At 39.5% G+C, this 18,666-nt stretch overlaps 1 protein-coding gene across 1 annotated transcript; it reads left to right on the top strand.

The window, feature by feature from the left end:
- The first annotated feature begins 214 nt into the window (after positions 1–214).
- EXOC1L (exocyst complex component 1 like) lies at positions 215–16,890 on the top strand. The gene is made up of 3 exons (XM_059682482.1): positions 215–467; positions 9,678–9,808; positions 16,506–16,890. Exons 1-3 carry the CDS (start codon positions 347–349, stop codon positions 16,770–16,772), a joined length of 519 nt encoding a protein of 172 aa, XP_059538465.1. The 5' UTR covers positions 215–346; the 3' UTR covers positions 16,773–16,890.
- The last annotated feature ends 1,776 nt before the right edge of the window (positions 16,891–18,666 follow it).

The raw sequence follows: 18,666 nt of genomic DNA, 5'->3' as shown, positions 1-18,666 counted from the left end.
ATGTGTTCCCCATCAGCAAACCACAGGAGAGCTCCAGAGAGCAGCCTGCTTGAGCCTGGATGCTGAGGAGTGATGGCGGGGCCAGTGCTGCTGCTGTGTTTTGGCTGCTGCTGCTGCTGCTGCTGCTGCTGCCACTGAGCAGATACCGCAGCGCAGCGAGGGGTCTGACCGCGCTGAGTGCTCTGGGAGCCTGGGTCTGGCTGGGAAGGAGATGTGAAGAGAGTGAGAGCTGGGAGGTGGGCAGGGCTCACTGAGGAGCTGCAAACCAAAACCAGGAATCTAAGCAGCAAAAGGAGAGAAGGGGTGAGTTTGAGCCAAGATATCAGGCCAAGTGGAACTGGAGGAAATGTCATCATTGGTAAAGGAGGACTTGGAGAAGAAACTGTTTAAGCCACTCTCGCAGAATCTGTACGAGTTTATCCAAATAGAGCTCTCGGTCCAGGACAGGTATTACCTCTGTGTGTCAGGTAATATGCTCTTTCTGTTGTCATTTTTAGACGTAACTAACCCCAAGATGCTTGGGTGATAGGGGAACATATTTTGTATTTATTTTCCTACAGAATAACAGCACGTGTATCTTTTCGTCATAGAACTTGACTATGCTCAGTTTAAAAATTTGGATTCTACAGAATTTTGTAAGTGCTAAAATGGAAGATAGAAAAGAATGCTGTATTAAGACTATGTTGGCCAATTGTTCAGAAATGAAAGTGGGTTTGTACTTTTCCTGATTTTATTATTTTGTTTCCAGTCTTTTATGTAATTGACTTGCACGGCATGCAGTGTTACTGTGGAAGAGCTCATTTTAAAAAATGCAAAGGAGAGCTCTCTGTATATTTCAAATATGTTGGAGAATTGTGTTATACAACTCCATTTCCATCGAGTCTGGACAAATAGGGCTCTCTCTTTGCATGCTAGGAAAGAAAAAAAGATCTTGGGTTTTCTTCTGAGGGCTTGTTTTTAATAGAGAATTATCTCTAAAATTTTTTCTCCTCTAGGAAGTATGCTCACAGAAATAATACGTTAATGGTAGAAATTGGCTCATGAAGATGGACCTTTTAGTTCCTCTAAACTATTTAACTAAAATATTTCCCCATGGTTTTAAAATTCATGAAAATTGTCCAAAGGTAGAAATGGGCCTTGGCACGTGAGTATGATTCGCCTAGCCAGTAATTTCTGTGCTGAATTTAGACAGAAATACTTGTGCCATTATTGCATGTAATGCACAGCATTCCTGTTTCCCAATCCATGCCTCTTAATACCTTCCAGGGGCTTAGGAGGAAAGAGCTTAGAAACTCTAAGTGTTCACCGTGAACTTCCCTTTATAAGGCACACACCTCAGCATTTTCAGAAAACAACTTGTTATCATTCCCTTCCAGGTAATTGGCTTAGAAGAACTTTCTAATGGTATCAAGAGAGAGTACTCTAAGGGAAGTAAAACATCTTTTTTAAAGTGTTAAGAGTTCTTTAAAATTCTATTAATCCTAGTAAGTATAATATTCACTCAATAATAAAAAGTGTGATATGTATATACATCTAACACTTTACCAAGCATATTTTGCTATATACAAGTACAAAATGTGGGGATTTTTCATTATAGCAAGGTAAAAAGCTTAACAGGCCCAGGAAAAGAATTCATCTAAGTGCAGAAAGAAGTCAAATGGTACAATTTTAGAAACTGTATTGTATCCTAACCATCAAATGGCAAATTATTTGGACTTAATATGTTAGAGAATATGCTTGTTCCAACATTAACATTTAATAATTTTATACCTGTTGAGATCCTACTTTATAAAGCTAATTACCCATCAGGTAACATTGGTATGCAGTATTTTTAAAGAAAAACTTTAAAAAATAATTGCAATAATGTATATACCTACTTTCTCAAACATATCTTTTTGTTGTTGTTGTTATTTTTAAATGTTTTATTGCTTAAAGTATTACAAAGAGTATTACATATGTCTCCTTTTTTTCCCACCCTTGACAATCCCCTGGCCTCCCCTACCTCCCAGGGTCTTATGTTCATTGGTTATGCTTATATGCATGCATACAAGTCCTTCGGTTATCAAACATATCTTAATGCCTCTTTCCAATTATATAATTAAATAAACTTCTTCTATCTAAGAGAAAAAAAGTCTCCTAACATTAAATTTTTGGATATGGATGTGATTTTCCCTGCCCCTCCCAGCATCCTTGAATTCTGAGAAAGACACTATGGGCTGGGGTCACTTGCTTCCTTTTTTCATAAATGATATGAATCTTTTAAGTAGGATTGGAAGGTCAAGGAGTTGGCATTATTAACATGTGTGAAGGCAACCCCTTTAAGGTTCAATTTCCTCATCTGGAAAATGACCAAATGAAGTAGGTGATGCCTGTCTTTAGTAAAATTCAATGATTCTGTCATGTAAGAAGCAAGGAAAAACAAGGTCCTCTCAGATATGAGGAAAAGAAGACAATATTGTGATATTCCAGAGAAAAGTTAAGATTATAAATCATATTAGTTCACTAACTTTTCACAACTCTGGTCTACATCACATCCATCAATTTGAAAGCACTTTCCCCAAATGTAACATCAACATCTCTTTATGACCATTTCAAATACATTTAGACAGAACAGTAATTTAAGGCAAAAATCAATGCGATGCTTGACAGTCCTAAATCTTTGACCATGCTTTACTCAGAAAATTTCCATTGATGTGAATCAAACAGGTCAGGTCACAATTGTTGAGGCAAGTAACTCCAGACATGGAAATGCTGGTCACCTCCAGGGAGTAGAGAGATGCATACTTGTGACTTCCTTTTATGTCCTACAATCCAGCAGTTCTAAATTTTTAAGAATTGCACATCTGGACTAGCCAAATCCTATCATGTAATTTTCAAAATTTAAAGAAGATATGTTTAAATAAGTTAAATTGTCTGTTTATCTGATCGGAGTCTGTCACTTGTAGGGGTCTCACAACCAGATGAGTGTGATTGGCTGTTATTTTGATACATGACCTGGTTGATGTAAAAAAGCAGATATCATATGTTCAATCGCCCTCTCTGTACTTTGCTAGGATTTACATTGCAGATTTCTTGGCATCTTAGTACCTTCCCACCTTAGGGTTTGCATGGTTATTTATCCTTGAAATTAGCTTCCCCCAATTTAGAACATCATTTCCCCTGGCAGTTAAAAGCAGCATCTTATGAAGGAGGTAGGAGTTCTATTATGTGTGGGCACTCAGAAGGGTAAGTCATTTATGCAATGATGAGAATACAAATGAATCAAAGAAATTCTGACGGATTTGAAATAGCATATAAAACATTAACCATAATTAAATGGAAAGTAGCAGGGCATGCTGCAATGAACCTTGGAAGGCTTGGAATCAGACAGAACTGGTGTGAAACCGGACTCTGCTTTGCCTACGTGCCAGCTGTGAAATTTGGGGCAAAATAATTAACCTCTCTGGCCTCAGTATTGACATCTCTGAAATGGAAATAATAACACTTACATCACATGTAGCGCTCTCTTATTAAGTCCTAAGTAGGAAAAAACAAACATGATAAATTATTTTCCAAATAAATAAACTAAAAGGTTGGGTTATATGTTTTAAATATATAGAAAAAATCTATTTACTGTGAAAACATATGCTGAAATATATATATATATATATATACTGTAGATAAATATTTATAATAAAAATAAAATATACTGTAAACATATATAAGTATATATATTCAATATATAATGAAGAAATTATAAATTGAATTATATATAAATTATTTATATATTTTATAAATAAAATTATATCCATAAATAAAATTATGAAAATAGTATGCATAAATTCCCCACACATATTACATTTTGATGCCAGAACAGGACTACTTCTCTGGGAACCAGAGAATCTAACAATTTTGTCAAATCATCTATTATATGCTAATTAGACTGGACATCCTTCTGGACAACCTTCTGGACGAAGCTAGGGCTACAAGGGAAACCCAGGTCCCGGGTGCCAGAGGGAAGCCAGTGCTGGCAGCTGGGGGAAGGAAGGCCTACTCTTGCACGAATTTCGTGCATCAGGCCTCTAGTTTACAATAAGAATAGTACAATAAGAGTATTTTTAAAGGAATAAGTTAGGAAGAAAAAGGAACAAAATACTAGAGACTGGGTGGCTCATAAAAACAGTATTTCTCCCAGTCTGCAGGCTGGAAAGCCCAAGATCGTGGCATTGGCAGATTCCCTGTCTGGTGAGGCCTCACTTCCTGTAGACAGTCAGTCATCCCCTTCCTGTAGCCTTGCGTGATCTCACATCTTCTTACAAGTGCACTAATGCCATTTAAGAGGGTGTTGCCCTCATGACTTACTCACCTTCCAAAGGCCTCACCTCCTAACACTATCTCCTTGGGGTTTGGGATGTCAGCATATAAATTTGGCAACGGGGGACACACACATTCAATCTGTAGTACCCGGTGTAGTCCCAACATTGATTTTTTTAAATATTTCTAGAAAAAATATTATGTGAAAATTACTTTTTTGATGAAATCAATAATAGCATCCTCAATGACCCTAAGACATCATCAATACATTGAAACATTTTCAATGAAGCTGCTTGTCTTTGATAACTCATGGTAGCTTTTCCCTATTATTTAATTTCAATGATGGAAGCAATTATATAACACTAGGGTTGTAAAATAAGTCATTTGTTTATTTAAAGTGTTGCTGTGCAGCTTCCTCATGAGCTACTTTTTCCTCTATTCTGACAAATTCCATTTGTTCAATTGGCCTATCTTCTTTCCATTTAGCTTCATAAATAACAGTGACTATTTTAACAGGAAAATAGAGGCAGTTATTAATGATAGTGTTTATTTTGAAATTAAAAATAAAAATATATGGTGGACATAATTTAAAATTATAATTCTGAAAATGCTAACTAACATATTAAAACTGGAGCAGGTTCATTCTGAATTTCCCTCAGTCTATAGATATTACTCACTAAATAATAATTATTCAATGTCACCTCTGATGTTCCTGAAACCAACTCTCTAGCATTTTGACTATATAAACACATTTCTGTTTTAAGACAATGTGATAAATTTCCACTTTCCCACTCCATTAATGTGGATATGGCCATTTAATTTTGGCTGGCAGCACAGCTCAAGTGTGGGAATTAGGGGTTGGGTCCAGTCCAGCTTGCGTAGACTTCTTTGACTCTTGGCTAAGGACAATCCTGGAGCCTCGTTGGCTCCAGAGGAGGATATTTTGCCAAATCAAGGAGGCTGGACTGTCTCTGTGCTGCATCATTGTACCAAAAGCTTAACACTTAAAGCACCTTCTAATTTTCTTAGTCTGGTGTTAGTGGGACAGTGACCATTAAGTGTAAGAACACTTGTTAACTGGTAGATCCTACCTTCTTAACATCTCTTTCTCCATTCTCTCCCTCCAACCAATCCTTTATAGAATTGCCAAAAAAAGAAAAAAGAAAACCCCAAAACTTTCTAAAATATAAAGCTCTTCCTATCTATTCACTTAAAATCTTTTCGTGACAACCCTTCCCCTAAATCCCCACAAACACATCGCTTTCAGGATAGCATTTGAACTCCTCCACCTAGCATTCTAGACTAACTCGCTCCTTCCTATCCTCCTTCATAGCACCCAGTCACCCTCACACTTCGATCCAGCAATACCAAAGACCTGTAATTACTAAAAAGTGTCAAGTGTTTCATGCTTTTGTATACATGCTGTTCCAGAACGTCCTTTACCCTTTCGTCGTTGTAACTCCCCCGGCCCTTTGCAACTCAGATGACCTCCTTCAGGAAGCTCTCCCCGATCACCAGAGGGATGAAGATGACCCTTCTCCTGTCCTGGCCTCACTCCCAGCACTGTGATCATGTGTTTTATTTTTTTAAAACATAATTTTTTCTTTTTATTTTGAAATAATCCCAAACTTACTGAAGAGTTACAATGATAATAGCTGTACAAATAACTTTCTTCTTGAAACAGTTGAGAGTAAATTGCCAACATGATGCCCCAGTGCCCACACTAAAACTTTAGTATATTATTGCAATAACAGGCAAGGGCGCTCTCCTACATCAACAATTTCCAACCTTTTTCTTCTCATGGCACACAAACTAATTACTAAAATTCAGTGGCACACCGAAAAACAGATTATATTTTTTTGACCCTGCACACACAAAAAAAGGTATAATTTTGATTCATTCCCATTGAATGGCTATTGTTGTGATGGCTGTTGTCCTTTTATTTATTTGACAATCTAAAAGAAAAGAGGTCAATGTCCCTAACTAAATAGTCAGGTATTATATGTTTTAAAAATTCCTATGACACATCAGTTGAAAATCACTGTCCTACACAATCACAATACAACCATCACAATCAGGAAATTAACACTGACCCATTACTATCAACTAATCCACTGGCCCGATTCAAGTTTTTAAAAAAAATTTATATTAGTTTCAGGTGTACAGGATAGTGGTTAGACATTTATGCAATTTACAAAGTTATGAGATCCTGTATTTTTTTCATGAAGCCCCCACTCCCTGTAATCTCAGGAATCGTGCCTTATGGGAATTCATTATTTTAGTGTTTAGCACAGGGCTTTATTCAAAAAGGCATTCAAACATTTATCAAATTAATGAATCAGTGGGTCTATGATCAATTAGCTGGTTATTATAACATGTAGATGAGGCAGTGGAATTTTCTTCAAATTACATTTTCATACAGTGTCCTGTTATGTCCCTCCATCCCCACCCTCTCCCACCCCCTAAGTAGTGAGTGAGACAGCAGGCAGAACAAGAACATTGTCCTTTGGTTCTGAGATAGAGCCTTTGTCTGGACAGACACAACTGCCTTGTTTGTCTCCAAACAGACCTTTTGTAGGGCTGGAGACATGTACATGGGCAGGAACCCACCATCTTTTGCACACAGTTTCAGAATTCTGAGGTATTTCTTAACTCCTGGTTAAGATCTTCTGTTCTAGTTCCCCTCTAGGACATGGCCCTCCATCACTGCCTTTGTCTCTTGAATATGCAATCCCTCCTCTTCCAAACTCTTGGGACATGGTATCTAAATCACAACCTTTAGTCTCTTCTTATTTCTTTTTTGACTCTACTCTAGCTGTCTTCTGCCTTCGCTGTTCCAGAAAAACTGCCCTTAGGGAGGAAATCAGTGATGCTCCCCAAGTCAGATGCAGTGCCTGGACTGAACTCTGGCTTTACCCAACTTTACCTAACAAAGTGACTTCACAGGATTATTCTCCAAATCTTTGAAATTCCCAATCTCTCATTTTCCATAGCATTGCACTGTTAGGCTTGTCCCTTTCCCCTGGCTCCTTCTTAGACTACTCTGCTGGCATGTTTTTCTTCTCCACTCTGTCTCGCCTCTTTCCTCTGCTCTTTTTCCTACACACCCAGTCTTGCAAACCTGTCCACACTGAAAAAATCTCAAGTCCGTATCTCCATTCTTAAATTATAAACTTCCATCTCCTTCCCTTCTGAAGTAGATGGCTATTCCACTCAACCAGTTCACTTCCATACCTTCCTGTTTTGATTTCCATTAATTGTCATCAATGCCTCTTTTGAGATCTTACCTGGATTTACCACTTCTATTTCCATAGCCCACATCCTATACCTATGTTACAATAGTCTCTTAAAAGAAACAAAATGAAACACTTGAACAATTACTATAAACCAGGTACTACCCTAAGTCATTTGCATACTTGATCCTTTATCTTTATACCCTACTAGAGGCCCAGTGCACAAATTCATACACTGGTGGGGTTCAGTCGGCCTGCTCTAATGGGGGCTGATCAGGGGCGGGGCTGGCCAGGGCGAGGGGCTGCAGTTGTTCTGGTCATTCCAGTCCTTCTGCCATCCGGTCACTGGGCTTTTATTATATAGGATGGGTTTCTAATGTCTACTTTCTACCTAAGAAAACTGAGCTTTAATCTTTCTAGAGATTAAGTAATTTACTCAGACCACACTGTAAGAAGTGATGTCATGATCTGCATCCAGAATGTCTAATGTCAGAGTCCATTAAATCACACTGCCTCTTCCAGGGACCTCTAGTTCCACTCTCTTTTCTTCTTTATTGTATCCTGTGTATCACTGCTTCCAGCAAACTGCTCCTTTAACAGGACACCATTGTATTAGTCTCCTGCTCAACTTTCACTGAACACCTGACATAGCTTCCTCTTCTTAGATTTGTCAACCTTCTCAGACTCATCTCTCCGGGAGACTAAGCCCCATCATCAACTTTAAGCTCAACTGGTTGCCTTAGCAGCAGTACACCTGCACCTTCAGAGGACAATTACTCCTTCGCCAGCCCTAGTTCTGGAGCCTCACTATCCAGGCCAGCCACCCATCCCTCCTCCCAGAGCGGGAGTCAGACACCACAAGTCTACAGTGGTTCCTGTCACTTTTCAGATCCGGACTCCTTCAAAACATTACACAACCTTCCCAACCTAGCTAATCTGATTGCCCACCACATCCTCACATCAGCCAATCCATATTGTTCACTTCTCTAACTCGGGCTGGTGCAGTTCCATTTCTATTTTCCATTCATTTCCTCCTGCTACCTTCACCTAGAAATGCCTTCAGTATCATCCCCACCTTTCCAAACGGAACTAATTTTCAAGCTCTAACTCAAATGGTATTTATTTCATAATGCCTACCTTAACTATTCCAAGTCTCTCCCTTCTCAGAACTCCTATTAAGCACACAGTCTGCTCCACATCACTTACCTATCACTATGATTATATTATAATATAATGTCTTGTACATTCTCAACTAGGAGGGCATGCCAAAGTAGAACTTTCTAGAACCAAAAGAGTCTTCCCTAAAGACAGATCCAGTTTCACTCTTAGAAGACAAAGCCAGCTTACAATGTTCTAAGTGATGTCATCCATCTTGAAAGAAAGGTTAAGATATTTGATTTTGCCAGCTCTATACACCTTTATAATATATATAATTTATGTAACTCATGTTTGTTAGTTTTGTCTCCCCAACAAAACCATAAATTTCTAGAGGACAGAGGCCATGTCTCATACTACCCTCTGTGGCATCTATAATAGTTGTATCCGATAAATACTCCTTTATTAACTCATCAATAATTTTCAATTCAGGATTGCTAACATTAAATGTGGATTCTTCTGATGTATTCACGTGAGACCAAAGACAATGATTCTAAGGCCAGGAAATTATTTCCTAATTTTGTTCACATAAAATTAGCAATGGTTTTGCCACACTTTTCAAAGCATAGTACTGAAACTTTTGGTCTCAGTGACACATTTTGAATACTAGCATTTTAGGGATGCACTACAGAGGATTAAAAAATCTCAACTAGGTCTACAGTAGCTGTGATGCAAGCATTTCTATATAAAAAAAAATTCACAGCAACTTTTTTGTAGCTCAGTTGGTTACAGTGTGATCCCCATATGATAAAGTTGCGGGTTTCATCCCCAATCAGGGCACATACAAGAATCAACCAATGAATGCATAAAGAAGTAGAACAACAAATCAATGCCTCTCTCTCTCTCTCTCTCTCTCTCTCTCTCTCTCTCTCTCTCTCATCAATGTAGGTTCAAGCTCATTGTAAGAAAAAGGGATACATAAATATTGAAAAGTATGATGATGAATAACTTATCTTCTAAGAGTTTATGTAAACTAAGTGTTTTTCTGTCCCACAGTGACCAAAAATGAAGAAGTAAAAATAATTATGGTGAAACACTACAGAATAGGTTTAGATGAAAAATATGAAGTAACAAAAAAGTGGTCTTTGAATGATCTGCAGATGATTGATGGAAAAGAAGCAGATACTGTAAGTGTTACACTCTATAAGGGAGATGTGGGATCGATAAGCTGGAGATCTTTATGTTCAATATCCTACTTCACATATTCTTGGCATGCAATTAAGTGTTAAGATGGCATATTGTTCTTAAGTCATAAAGTGTAATCTACTGGGATGATGTAGTGGGAGCTTTTTGTTTTGTTTTTATGAGTTTAAATTTGAATTTTGTCTATTAAATTTAAAAGCATCTTTCCCAAGGGCTTCTTAACAGGTTAAACACAATCCATCAATTCAGAAACTTTAAATATATGGTGCTTCCACCACCGCTCTCTCACTCTTCCTCAACTTCCACCATAAGTTTGGGAGATTTCTTCCCTCACCTTCCTCAAACTTTCTGTCAGTTAGCCACTTGATCCTCCAGAAGGATCAATACTTCTTGGAAATCCTACTGCCTTCACATTGAAAGGCGGGGGAGAGTCTGTATACTACAATCTCTCCACTTGACCTTGTAACAAGTGGTTTTCCTAGTCTCCTTGTACTCTTCTGCTGATGGAGAACTCATTACCACACGAGGAAGTCCATTCTATTTCTGAATTGCCATGCTTTAATTTTAAATTTCCTATTTATGTTTAATCAAAATCTCTACCCGTCAGTTCTAGTTTTGCCATTTGGAGCAATTCAGAACGAGGCTGATTATAATGTTCCCTCAAGTTTTCTCCTTTCTAGGTTAAATGCACCCCATTTCATCCTTTAAATAACTTTCACATGAAGATCACATACGCCAATATGACAGGACAATATAAACACTCAGAGATAATAGCATTAGTGTTACTTGTTTCCATGACATTGCTTCAACACCCTTCACTACACTATTCTCTCTCTTTTGAAATGCTTCTGTTTTTCCAGAATTAAAGGCAATACTTTAGACATAGGGTGACTAGTTTATATTTTTTTTACATGGATTCCTTATTTCTATTAAATACTTATTTGAAACCTCAGGTCTTTAGTGCATGAATTGCCATTTAACCTGGCCTGCCATAACCTCTACTTACATAGAATAAAATCTAAATGAAGGTCCTTGGTGATCTGACTTCTTTCTCTCTGGTCATCCTATCTTAAACTTTATAATCCACTGTGCTTCACTACTGACCCTTGAGGCTTAGAATGCCCAGTCGCCTCTATCTCTTACCCCTTTCCCAGATTCATTGGGTAAAGTCCTACTCACGTCTCCCCCATTGAATTGTGGATATACTGGTAAGTGTGTTATAGCCATAATCCGACAAACTGCAATTGTTGGCTTTTTCTGTCTCTTCTCTGGATGGAAAGCTTCCAAAAAACTGGCACCATGACTTTTCATCTTTTACTATAGCCTTCAACCAGTAACTGTGTTATTGTTGGATGAATTAGAATTTAAACTCATCTATTCCTATTCCTAAATGTCATATTCTTAGTCTGGCTTATTCTTCCCACCTATCAAATCTTCTAACATTATAATTTTTAATATATTCACTGTAATATGATGCAGATTTAATGAGCACAACACTTAGGACTTCATTCAAATCAATAATAAAAACGATGAAGCAGGCAGGGCTAAGTGCATACTTCTAGGTAATTGATAAGTTATCATTACTACTACTATTACAATGAGTAGTACTGCTACCTGTTACCATTCACACTTAGCAAACTCTTATCAAGTGCCACATAATCATCACAAAACCCACATGAGTTACATTCTTTATTACTCCTGATCTACAGGAGAAAAATGAGACTTAAAGAGATTAATAGACTTGCTAAGGTCATGTTGCTATTAATTAGCAGAGCTAGACTTTACCCAGAAATCTGTTAATTTGCTTTGTTTTGATTGCTTGTTTAACATCTCTACAAATTCAAATACATTCACTCATTCATTGAGAATTTATAGTATACTAGGGGCCCGGTGCACGAAATTCGTGCACTGGGTGTGTGTGTGGGGAGGGGAGTGTCCCTCAGCCCAGCCTGCCCCCTCTCACATACTGGGAGCCCTCAGGCGTAGACCCCCATCACCCTCCGATCGCCTGATCGGCCCCTTGCCCAGGCCTGACGCCTCCACCAGAGGTGTCAGGCTTGGACAGGGGACCCCCATCTCCCCCTGATCACTGGCTCTGGCCCCCGCCCAGGCCTGAGGCCTCTGGCCCAGGAATCATGCCTGGGCAGGGGACCCCCATCTCCCTCTGATCGCTTGCTCCACCCCCCGCCCAAGCCTGATGCCTCTGACCCAGGCTTCAGGCCTGGGCAAGGAGACCATCATATCCCCCCAATCCCCGGCTCCGCCCCCCACCCAAGCCTGATGCCTCGGCCAGAGGAGTTGACCCTCATCACCCTCCGATCACCAATCACCGGATCGGCCCCTTGACCAGGCCTGAGGCCTCCGGCAGAGGTGTCAGGCCTGGACAGGGGACCCCCAGCTCCCCGCGGTTGCAGGCTCCGCCCCTGCCCAGGCCTAACGCCTCTGGCCTAGGCGTCCGGCCTGGGCAGCGGGGACCCGCAGCTGCAGCGGCCCTGCGATCGTGGGCTCCGCTTTAGGCCCAGGCAAGGGACCCCTAGCTTCCGGGATTGCCAGCTTCGACCGTGCCCAGCTCCCATCGCTGGCTCCACCCCTACTTCCTGCTATCACTGGCCAGGGCAGAAAAGGCACCTGATTCTCCGATCATGGCTGGGGGGCAGGGCAAAGGCGGCCCCAGGGCCGCCTTTGCCCTGCCCCCCAGCTCTTAGCTCCCCCCTGGGTTTCCAATCACTGTCAGTGGCAGGGGGCTTCTTCCTGCTTTCCCTTTCGCCTCCCTGCATTGTGCCTACATATGCAAATTAACCGCCATCTTGTTGGCAGTTAACTGCCAATCTTAATTGGCAGTTAACTGCCAATCATAGTTGGCAGTTAACTGGCAATCATAGTTGGCAGTTAATTTGCATATAGCCCTGATTAGCCAATGAAAAGGGTATCGTCGTACGCCAATTACCATTTTTCTCTTTTATTAGATAGGAGGACTAGAGGTCCGGTTCATGAAATTTGTGAACAGGGGAGGAGGGTCCCTCAGCTCAGCCTGTACCCTCTCATAATTGGGGACCCCTTGTGGGATGTCCAACTGCTGGTTTAGGTCCAGTCCCACAGGGATCAGGATTGGGCCTAAACTGGCAGTCAGACATCCCTCTCGTAATCCGGGACCACTGGCTCCTACTGCTCATCTGCCTGCCTGCCTGATCACCCCTAACCCCTCTGCCTGCCTGCCTGACTACCCCTAACCACTTGCCTGCCTGCCTGACCACCCCTAACCACTCACCTGCCTGATCACCCCTAACCACTTTGCCTGCCTGCCTGATCACCCCTATTACTCTGCCTGCCTGATCACCCTTAACTGCTCACCTGCCTGTCTGATCGCCCCTAACCACACTGCCTGCCTGTCTGATCGCCCCTAACCCCTCTGCCTGCCTGCCTGACCACCCCTAACCACTTGCCTGCCTGCCTGACCACCCCTAACTGCTCACCTGCCTGCCTGACCACCCCTAACCACTCACCTGCCTGATCACCCCTAACCACTTTGCCTGCCTGCCTGATCACCCCTATTACTCTGCCTGCCTGATCACCCTTAACTGCTCACCTGCCTGTCTGATCGCCCCTAACCACCTCTGCCTCAGCCCCGCCACAGTGGCTTCATCTGGAAGGATATCTGGGGTGAAGTCCAGAAGTTCGTTTGGCTGTCCGGTCTAATTAGCATATTATGCTTTTGTTATTATAGATATTAGGCCCTGCCAGGCTCTGAGGCTACACATGGCGAATTAGACACACATAAGCCCTTAATTCTGCCTTACTTAATTAATTATTTAGTCTGAATGTGTAAATTGTGTCCTTAAGACCCTTCTGAAATCAATATATGCTATCTGCTATTATCTTGATTTATCACCTAGGAATCTTACTTTTAAAATTTGGCATGTTTAGCATGACTTTTTGGTAAAAGCATGCAGGATTTCATTGTTCCTTTCCTAAGTACTCATACAGCATTTTTCTGACAATACATTATCTTTGATAGTGAAATAGATATATTTTTAAAAGTTGACTATTTCTATTTTACTCTTCATTTTCGGACCTAAAATATTAAATTGCTGGAAGAAAACCTATTAAATCCAAAGAGTAGTCCTTTTAAAGATTTATTTTCTATGGATGAAATAAAAATATCCCAGTTCTGGGAATTTCCACTCTCCTTCCTCTTAGAATTGAATCCTTAGGAGTCAGCATTTACTATATTTTTTTCATTATCAGTGATACAGTTTTAAATAGAGCAATTTGAGCCAGAGAATTGTCGGCTTTAAAAAGGATGGAATTAAAATGGAAGTCAATTTATAATGCAGACATCAAAATGTCTGGGGACTTGGAGACTGGCATAGTGCAACAGGAGAGAGAATGATGTAGCAAAAAGTGGGATTGGGTTAACTAAGATCTTGGTTCTTGTCCTGGGTCTACCAGTAACTTCATGTGTGACCTGGGCTTCACTTCTCTGGAAACTACCATCCAAGCTACAAACAAGAGATTACTGAGTGATATGTGAGGTCCCATTTACTTCTAGGATTCTGTCAAGAAAGAGAGAGGGAGGGAAGAGGGTGAAAGAAATGAAAGGAGGAAGGGAGGAAAGAAGGGAGGGAGGGAAGGAGGAGAAGAGGGAGGGAGAATGTGTAGAAAGGAGAGAAGGAGAAAGGGTGGAAAGAAGGGAGGGTGGGAGGGAGAGAGGAATCCTATTTTTAAAATTTGGTGTATTTGGCACCAAGGAGTAAAGGAGAAACCTTTCTCCCCTCCAGGAGTCTGTAAGTAGGTTTATCTTCTTTCATCATTACCCATACTCTCAAATTCATTACGGAAGGAAGGAAGGAAGGAAGGAAGGAAGGAAGGAAGGAAGGAAGGAAGGAAGGAAGGAAGGAAGGGAAGGGAAGGGAAGGAAAGAGGGAGGAAGGAACTTGTATTCTATGTGCATGCCTGCTCAGGCTTCAATTTTTAGGCTAAAGGAAAAAATCCTCTCAAAATATCTCAAAAGCATTAAGTATATTTTCTACATGATAAGACAACTGTTTCAATGAATAAATTATATAAGGTGTGTGATTAGTATTTGGTAATAGAATGGATATGATTTCCTTTTATTGAGATTTTCTGCTGCAAATATGACACCTGGGGAAAATTTTACAAGATGTGACTAGGGGAACACTACACTTAACACCACCCATGTACATTCTTTTTTAAAAATGTTTTTAAATTCTGTTAATGGTATAACGCAAGGTGGTATTAACACAAGCATCACAATCTTACTGGGGACAGATTTAGGAAAGGGAACTATCATTTATTAAGCTCCATACTATGCATGTAAATTTCATATCCGACCTTTCGAAAAGGAGAAGAAAAGGGAAGGTGACATCACATAAGCGCTCTGTCCATGGTTACATCAGAGATTCAAGATGGTAGTTTAACCTCAAAACCCATCTTGTTTTTCCTGCCTCATGCAAGAATTTTCTTGCAGCCCGGCTGGCATGGCTCAGTGGTTGAGCGTCGACCTATGTATGAACCTGGATCTCAAGGTTTGATTCAGAGCACTGACCGGGTTGTGGACTCAATCCTCAGTGTGAGGCATGCAGGAGGCAGCCAATTAATAGTTCTCTCTCATCGTTGATGTTTCTATCGCTCTCCCTCTCCCTTCCTCTCTGAAATCAATAAAAATATATTTTAACAAAAAGAAATTGCAAATACCTAAGTCTTATATAATGTTTACATGGTGACAAATTATTCAGACTCTTGTTTGGTCTCTCTCTGCCTCCTTACCAGTTAAAGGGCAATGTTTACCTCCACTTCTTTTTTATGGAACTACTTCAGATCAGTTCAACACATGTTGAGAACCTAGTAGTTGCCATGAACACAAAGATAAATAATTCAAACCTTCCACTCTCAAGGGGAGTTAGGAGTTAGGCAGATAGTGAATGTGAAAGCATTTGGTAAACTGAAAAGCACTTTATAAATGTAAGGCATTGTTTTTACTGTTATCAGTAACACTAGCAAGTATTATTTTAACATACAGGACTTAGATTAGATTTGATGTCTGCTTTTTCTCAGAACACCTCCACTAGAAGTATAACAAAAGCCTAGGGCAATCCAAAAAGCCTAGAGGCAGCCTTAGTAATTTTTTTCTGTTTCAGTCCAATGATTTAATGATCCTTGTTACTAACTTCAAAGGTAGTTCTTTGCTATTGACTTCAAAGTCAGCACGTTGGTGATCTGTGGTATGCCACCAGCTAATTAGCCATCCTGTATTTCACCCTTCTCCCTTTGGAATTAGCACAAGGAACCAACCTCCTAGTAGAGAAAAGGAGAAACATTTTCTCCCCTTCAGAAGTCTATAAGTGAGTTTATTCTTTTTTCATCCCTATCCATCCTCTCAAATTCACTACCCTGGCAAGAGTTGATAGATAACTACACATTCTGAGACACGTTCTAATTGTATGACTGAAAGAATTATAGACGCTTCATAAATAATCCTTATGATTTTCTTAGAAACAATGTTTGAAGCAGGTTAGGTAGCTTTGGGAAAGCTCATGTGTAGATTTTAGAAATATGTTTGGTACTAATTCTTTATAATCAAGAAGCATATACAAAAGAATATGAGAGAATCTAGTTATTTTCTTGACTACAAACAAAATCATGTCTCTCTTTCTTTTCTAGGACAATCCATTTTTTGATCTGCACTTCAAGAAAGTGTACAGTTTGGAAGCATATAGTTGTGCTTCTAAATATGCCTTTGCTCGGACTGTAAATAAGCTGAATCATGCATATCTTAAGAAGGACTTACAGATCGTGAACTTTGATTCGACTTACATTAATGATGATTCTATTTGGTCCTCCAACAACAAGGATTGCTTGGTTCTTATGAGAATATGCTTTTATGCTTTCAACCTGCTGTGCCTGTCCCTCTGTCCCCTGCCACTCTGAAGATGCATTCCATTTTCTTCCATCCGTATTCTATGAAAATGGTTTCCTAAGTAAATATTGGCAGTCATGATTTTGTTTTTTTCCCTTCATCAGTGACTGTTATTTATATGGAAATAAAGTGATGCTTTGTGAATTGCAGGGAAATGTGTTTCAATGCAATCATTCAACATTTGGGACTTTTGCCCACGTATTCCTTGGAAACTTTAGAAGGGGTCAGATGGCTCTGGCTAAATTAGTATTCTGCTAAAGAGTATCAAGAAGTATCTTAAAAGGCTTAAATATATGAAAAAAACATCCCATGTTCATGGGTAGGAAGATTTGATATTGTCAAGATGTCAGCACTACCCAAAGTCATCCACAGATTAATTGCAACCCTTATCAAAATTCCAATGGCTTTTGTGTGTATGCAGAAATGGAAAAGCCAGTCCTCAAATTCATATGAATTCCAAGGGGCCCCAAATGGCCAGAAATCTCCATTTTCAAAACTTACTGCAAAGCTACAGTAATCAAAAGAGTGTGGTACTGGCTTAAGGATAGACATATAGACCAATGGCATAGAGTTGAGAGTTTAGAAATAAACTCATCATTTATGGTCAACTAATTTTTGATAAGGGTGCCAACCTCATTCAAAGGGGAAAGAATAATCCATTCCATGGTGGTTCTGACACAACTAAATATCCACGTACAAAAGAATGAAACTGAACCCCTCTCTTACACCATACATAAAAATCAACTAAAGTGGATTAAAGACTTGAATATACGATCTGAAACTATAAAACTCCTAGATATTGCCTGCAGCAATTATTACTTTGATATTATAATGGTGATTTTCTATTAACATAAATTTTCTACTTTTATTATTTGAGAAAACATCATATATCTAATAAGGGGCTAATTAATAACCAAAATACATAAAGAATTTATGCAAATCAATAGCAAAAAACCCCACACAAAATAATGAACCAATCCAATTAAAAATGGGCAGATGATCCAAATAGATATCTTTCTAAAGAAGACATACAGGTGGCCAACAGGTACATGAAAAGATCCTTGACATCACTAATCATCAGGGAAATGCAAATCAAAATCACAAATATTACCTCACACCTGTTAGAATGGCTATTACCAAAATGACAAAAGATAACAATCATTGGAAAGGGAGAAAAGAAGACTCTTGTGCACTACTGGTGGGAATGTAAATTGGTGCAGCAGTATGGAAAACATGGAGGTTCCTCAAAAAATTAAATATAGAACTACCAAATGAACCAGAAATTCCACTTCTGAGTATATATCTGAAGAAAACATAAATACTAATTTGAAAAGTTGAATGCATCCCATGTTCTTTGCAGCATTATTTAGAATAGCCAAGATATGGAAAGAACTTAAGTGTCTATCAGTGCATAAATGGATAAAGAAATTACAGTGTAGCCTAGCCACTGTGGCTCAGTGGTTGAGCATCAACCTATGAACCAGGAGACTATGGTTCAATTCCCGGTCAGGGCACATGCCCAGGTGGCAGGCTTGATCCCCAGTTGGGGGCGTTCAGGAGGTAGCCGATCAATGATTCTCTCTCATCATTGATGTTTCTATCTCTCTCTCCCTGTTTCTTCCTCTCTGAAATCAATAAAAATATATTTTTTAAAAAATAAATGACAATGTATATAATATTCCTTTTTACATGCAATTCAATATACATTGAAAAACAAACAATTCAATTATATATACAATGAGATATTATTCAGCCATAAAAAATAATGTAATCTTTTAATTTGAAATAACATAGATGGACCTTGAAAGATAAATATGATCTCTTACATGTGGAATCTAAAACACACACACAGCCACAGAGAACAAGTTGGTGGTTACCAGAGGGTGATGGAGGTAAAAAGAAAAA

Source organism: Myotis daubentonii, chromosome 1 (assembly GCF_963259705.1).
Source record: "Myotis daubentonii chromosome 1, mMyoDau2.1, whole genome shotgun sequence".
NCBI lineage: Eukaryota > Metazoa > Chordata > Mammalia > Chiroptera > Vespertilionidae > Myotis > Myotis daubentonii.
Note: the sequence above shows the minus strand (reverse complement) of the source record. Positions and strands in the feature narration are given on the sequence as shown.

Excerpts from the sequence above, each read along its gene's own strand:
- EXOC1L (XM_059682482.1), top strand. The coding sequence starts at position 347 with ATGTCATCATTGGTAAAGGAGGACTTGGAGAAGAAACTGTTTAAGCCA. Across the intron at positions 468-9,677 it reads GTATTACCTCTGTGTGTCAG|TGACCAAAAATGAAGAAGTA; the intron begins GTAATATGCTCT and ends TCTGTCCCACAG. Across the intron at positions 9,809-16,505 it reads ATGGAAAAGAAGCAGATACT|GACAATCCATTTTTTGATCT; the intron begins GTAAGTGTTACA and ends TTTCTTTTCTAG.